At 40.5% G+C, this 6,000-nt stretch overlaps 1 protein-coding gene across 1 annotated transcript; it reads right to left on the reverse strand.

The window, feature by feature from the left end:
• Positions 1-59: 59 nt before the first annotated feature.
• LOC140783968 (uncharacterized) lies at positions 60-5,754 on the reverse strand. Its single transcript, XM_073131144.1, has 6 exons — positions 5,120-5,754; positions 2,546-2,631; positions 2,320-2,442; positions 1,436-2,239; positions 1,126-1,339; positions 60-1,028 (listed from the first exon to the last, which is right to left on the reverse strand). The coding sequence occupies exons 1-6, from the start codon at positions 5,427-5,429 to the stop codon at positions 463-465; spliced, it is 2,103 nt and encodes a 700-aa protein (XP_072987245.1). The 5' UTR covers positions 5,430-5,754; the 3' UTR covers positions 60-462.
• Positions 5,755-6,000: the final 246 nt, after the last annotated feature.

Raw genomic sequence — 6,000 nt, forward strand, 5'->3', positions numbered from 1 at the left:
GTGAATAGATATCAAAACTTCTCCATGTAAATAAGTATTGAAAGAAGACATTATAAAAGTGAAAAAGAAACAATCTTGTTAAGTTAGATCAAGGAAAATGAGACAAGCGCAAAAGTACAGCTTAGTAGCCTTTCATTTCAGTATTGCTTTGGTTAGCAAAACTTGGGTTAGAATGCACTAGAAGAGTAAAAGGGTTCCGTGCTCCACTCTTATCACACCTATGTGAGGCCAGAAAAGGCATTCTAAACTAGTTATAAATACAACATAATACACTCGTCCTTGATGGCATCCTCTACATCAAAGAATGCAATGGGACTCCTCCATAACTGCTACGCAATACAGCTCCATAGGCTCCATTACATATGCTGCTGGATGCATCAAAATAGCATCCCCACCACAACTGCTGCAGTCTTTGATACAGAACATCACCTTGGACTCCGGATTTTACAAAATTTCCAAGCTTCATCTGGACATCACCAAGTTAGAAATGGACATTGGTGCACTGAAAAGAGGATCACTACCGATCTTGCAGTTCTCGTGATCAACCGTCAATGGATTGAGTAGAATAAAACCCCCAGAAGCATTAGTGTCCTCTAACTCTTCCTGGCTGCTACCGCTGCTAGTATCTGAGTGCCTTTTATTTTGACCAAAACCATCACTACCTGATTCTCTTCTTCGCTTTCTCTTCTTTGATAGCTTCCACTTCAAGCTGCCAAGCTGAAGATCCTTGGCAAGGTCTGGCGCTTTTCTTTTCCCAGCAAGTGGAATTACAGCAACAGGTTTGCACTCATTCTTGGCTTCTGATGGAGCACTGTCCTTTTGAATTTCCACCATGGGAGGCATATCATTATCCTGTAATTTGAGTTCATTAATCAAGCTCCTATCCTCACTCTTACTCCCGGACTCTATATTGAAGAACAATAAGCCGGCAATGTCTTTTCTGTCTTTCATATGGTTCCACTTGTTGCTACTCCAATCAAGTGAAGGTCTCAAGTCATCCTGCCTAAAGATAGAGATCCGCTGTTCTCCTGAAAGATTTAATAAACAGGCAACAAACGTAAGAAAGTTTCACACAAGAATTCCAATTATATATGTTCAAAGAAAGTTGAGGGATTGTAAAATTACCAGGGAAATACACGTGGATTTGTTCTTCCGATTCCCTACTAACCACAATTCCTTCCCACCAGCCATCATGCCACCATGCATCCACAATAGCACCAACGTTGAAACTGCATAGCACCTTCCCTCCCTGAGTTGGATATGGACGAACCATTGGTCTTCCACACAAGCGGATGCCTAATCGATCAGATTCAGCTATCCTAGAAAGTAAAACCCATTCCTGCAGAAAGGAGGCAAGTAAAATGAGGTTATATTCAAACACAAAGGAGCAACAAAAAAAATTGGGGGGGGTACAATATTTACTTATTTAGTTTACCTCTAAATTGCCTGTTCCATCAGCATCTTGGACATCTCGGTATTGAACTTTCACCTTATCATGCTTCCTCTTCATAATTATACATCTAAACCAACAGCCCCTGATCCCACTATCTTGAGATAATACTTCTGCATGGCAGCCTGGAGATAGTTGCTGCTGAAGTTTATGTCTCAATATCTCCTTTCTGAGCAAAACAGGAGAAGAAACAGCACGAGAAACATTCCTTTCTGTGTTGCTGCCAGCACCCAAACCTCTAGATCTTTCCATGTTCCTGGCTGATGTTCCAGCGACATCAATGCCCTCAGCTATGAGTTGCTGATTCCTCTTGTCACCACTTTGAGAGACAGGGGCACATGCATCTCCCTCTAAATTAGAGCCACCACAGGTGATCTTAAGTCGTAGCTTCAAAGAAGATGAGAACATGGTCCTAAGCACTTCCTGGCTCCAATAGCCTTGGACCTGGGTGATGTCAAAGGGCTTGACATCATCATTATCAATTTGCCTCCGGCACAAATAAGGTTCCCAATTGCTGTGTCTTGTTTCATTTTGAAACTTCTCAAAATGCTGAGCACCGAGGACGGCAGCCAATCCATCGATGCATTCAACACTGAAATCTTGAAGGCAGAGAGAAGAGAAAATCTCTCTCTCATTAACATCTGGAGGCAAAACAATACCAACCTCGTCAACTTTGTGAAACCATCGTACAACAACCATGTTATTAGCTCTCAAATCCTCATATAGATCTTCCACATAAGCAACAAGCCTCTTCTTCTCTTCGGACATAATGTAGACAAAGTTATGGACCTAATTAAGGATAAAAAGATTCACATTAACCCAGACCCAGGGCATAACTAAATATGAAAATAAATTACAAATGTACTTACAGAAATATTTATTCCATTCCTGCAGAAAGACCGGTAATGCTTCCTTCTTTTCCTGCAAATCCATGCAGAACCTAACCATGAAAATTCTTTCGATTTATGTCCCATTTTCCCTGAAGAATAACCCTGGAATTGAAGCAGATAAAAACAAGGTAAGTGAATTACGGTACTCAATATAATAATAACACAGGAACTCAAGGATAACTATGTAATCCAAATGTCTTTATACCTTTGGAGTAGGACCACTTAAAGGTTCAGCATCTTCATCGTCTGAAAATCTATCCAAAGTGGGAGAGGATCCATCAAAAGCCGGTTCTGAAAAAAATACAAGCTTATGTTAAAGTATTCATAACAACCAAAGGTCATGAAGATTACTTTAGATCCTAACAAAACCAACTGCCATGAACTTGTTCCATAATCTAATAGAAATGAAAATTTAGTTAATTTTTTGTAAAATTCAATCAAAACATAATATACAAACAAATAAAAGGAGAAAACCATTACATAGAGCAAGCAAAATATAAAACCTTTCATTTCAATCAGAAGCAATATAAAGGAAAACCTTGAGGTTAGCTAGAAAAAACAAGATGACAGCATTACAAATGGTAACACGTGCAATATATTGCACCGTAACCATTGAATTATACGACCAGCCACAATGAAAAGGAGGTGCATTATGTAAGGGGGTACTCAGTGGCTCACAACACCAATATAAGCTTTGGCAACTCTGGAGTGACTAACCAAACCAGGAAAGAGATAGTTATGGCAATATGAGCTTGCCAAGATACAAGGATCATATAAAAAAATTATTGACATCTTATGGTAAACTTTGCATCACAAAGTGAACCTGTGAGCACATATAGATCCATAAATTGATAATATGACCAAAAAAAGACTAAGTGGGAGGAAGGTGGGGAAAGAAAATCACAAACCACAAAAGGAAAAAATCTACAAAAGGTAATCCGGTAAACTGTAAAGAATTTCCTATTATCATCTAAACTAATAGAACTTCCTATTACCATCAAATGAAGTGGTTTCCTAAGTTTCCCAACCATATCATAACCTGCTAGAAAGTGGATTATGCAGGGAAATCAGTAGAGTACACATGCTTACGAAGTAGAGAGAAAAGATCCTAAGGAGAGAATCTGGAAATACAGGAAACAGAGAAAAGATCCAAGGAGAGAATATAGAAATACAGGAAAAACAGATAACAGGCAAAACTATGTTAAAGCGCCATAGAAATTATGATAACAAATAAAAAAGTGAAAAGAAACGAGAAAGAAAAATATTGACCTTCACCACACTGGTTTGCTTATAAGGATTGAAAACAAGAGACAACTAAATGCTTCGGGAGTTACAGATAGAAGGGAAGATAAAACTAACTGTTTCTTTTTGATAAAGAAAAATGAGAGAAGAATTATTGGGAAAGGTAAAATGACTGTCATACTGTAAATATAACATTTAGATCAGTGTGCAAAATCTCTCTACTGTTTTCTTTCTCCAGAAATCCTAAACCCAAGAGATAAATATTATAAAGTAGTAGACATCATATTTTAAGTTCTCAACCCTTCTCACAATTTTTCCACCTTTGGAGAGAAAGAAAATGAGTCTTTGGAGAAATCTATTACCTCTTGTACAATATCCACCTCTCTCTCTCCCTCACCAAACTTCAATTCCAAACAATAGAACTGTTTTCCCCCCAAATGTCTCTCATCCTCTCCTCTCTCCCTACAAACATAGTACCAAAGATGATTTTCTCTTATCCTTTCCTTCCATAAATGGTGTCGAAGATGATCTTCTCCTCTCTCTAAAGGTAGAAAACAACAGTTACAATAAAGTGAGAAGAAGCGACAAAGAAAGGTTACCAAAAAAACGTACAAATATCGACACGAGAACTTTGAAGATTTCTCAAAGAAGAGGCCAATCAAGACGAACTGTATGAAATAAAGGTTTCTCCCTGTGATTTTTAGGGGCAAAGAAAGGCGAACAGAGGTATACAAGCCATTAAAAAATAAAAAACGCACCAATGACTCAACCAAAGGGAAAAAAAAAACTTTCACAAAATTCCACGGGAACTACAAGCAAAATAATAAGAAAACATTATTATTTTTTCTCACAAGCTGAAGAGAAATTGATGTAAGAATAAGATTAAAATCATCTGTTTTGGTTTTTCTGAGCCTTCAAGTTCTACAACTCCAAACGAACAGACATAAAGGAACAAAATAAAAGGCAGCAAGGTAGAGAGGAAGAAAACTAGGCAGACTTCCCTAGCCCGTAAGTGAATATAAAAAAAACTGGTGAAACATTCCTCAAAACCTCCTCAAATCAACAGATTATCTGGGAGGAGGAAGTCACAACCTTCCACCGGAACTCATCAAGCAGTCACAAGGTCCCTAAGAATTCCAAGCTTTCTGCAACGATCATATACCAATTTATACAAGAAGAAAAAGGATCTCGAGGCATGGCACCACAAATCATCTGATAAAGAAAAGCAGATGAATAGATGATAAATCACTGCCGCTGCTCATCCGTCATCCGTACTCCTCTCAGGAAACAAGATAAGAAAACGAAAGGAACCAGATCCTCGATTTCCTCCGCTCAAAACGATCAACCCATCAAACAAAAACAACAAAGACCCGACCTTTTAAGCGAAACACAGATAACCGAAAGAATCCACAAAAATCCCAATATGCATCACAACCCAATCCATCAAAAGGAAGAAAATATCGAAGAAAAAACCACTGTTTCAGAAACCTCCGAGGGATTCAACAGGCAGAGGAGAGTAGAAGGCCCCACGGCTTACCTAAAACAAAAGAAGAGAGCCAATCGATGACCTCCCTCCTCGACCTCCACTTGAGCGAGATCCCCTCCGGCGGCGGAGGCGAGAAGGACGGCGACGGTGACCCGAGGCGGCAGGGCCAAGCGGCCAGGAGCAACCTGAGGAAGCGATTGGGTACAGCGTAGGACATGTGCCGCACGCTCCTCTCCCTTCCCACCACCGCGAGATCCGCGCCTCCACGGCTGTCCTTGAGGTAGTAGTGCACCACCCGCCTCCCCTTGTCGTTGGAGACCACCACCTCCTCCCACGAGACGTATGCCTTCCCTTCATCCATCGCCGAAACCCTAACCCTAGATCCCCCGCCGAGAGAAAGAGAGGATTAATGCCGCGAATAAAGAAATAAATAAAAGCCAGGAAAGGAGAGGCGGGCGTTTGGTTATTAAAAGGTAGGAGAAGAGACGATGGGGGCTAAATGGAGCACAAATTTAGCTAGCATAGAAATCAACGGCGGGGATTTCTCCATGACGTTAAGACGGCGAAACTGCCTCGAAGCAACGGGGATTCTGATGACAGACCCTCCTCTTTGCCCTTGTAAATCCTCTTAAATCACGAGTTTACCATAATCGTGGGATTGGATGTTTGGCTCGGCGGTCGAAAACATCTATTACGGGTGATGCCTTTCGACACGCGTATGGCGTTCGACTAGAGTGGGACCCGTTCAGCGATTCCCTCCGCGTTTTGATTTCGTCAAAGCGCGTAGGTTTCTCTTCCGGTTTCGAGGTTACGTGGCAGATGGTAAATCGATAAATTTTGCTGTTAATTTTCCTGTATCAACTGATGCTGCTGATCCGGTCCAACTGGAATTTTGATTCAGATCGGATCTTAATTGAAATCTAGTTCGATGC

Source organism: Typha latifolia, chromosome 1 (assembly GCF_019914945.1).
Source record: "Typha latifolia isolate L0001 chromosome 1, TyphaL0001v2, whole genome shotgun sequence".
Lineage (NCBI taxonomy): Eukaryota > Viridiplantae > Streptophyta > Magnoliopsida > Poales > Typhaceae > Typha > Typha latifolia.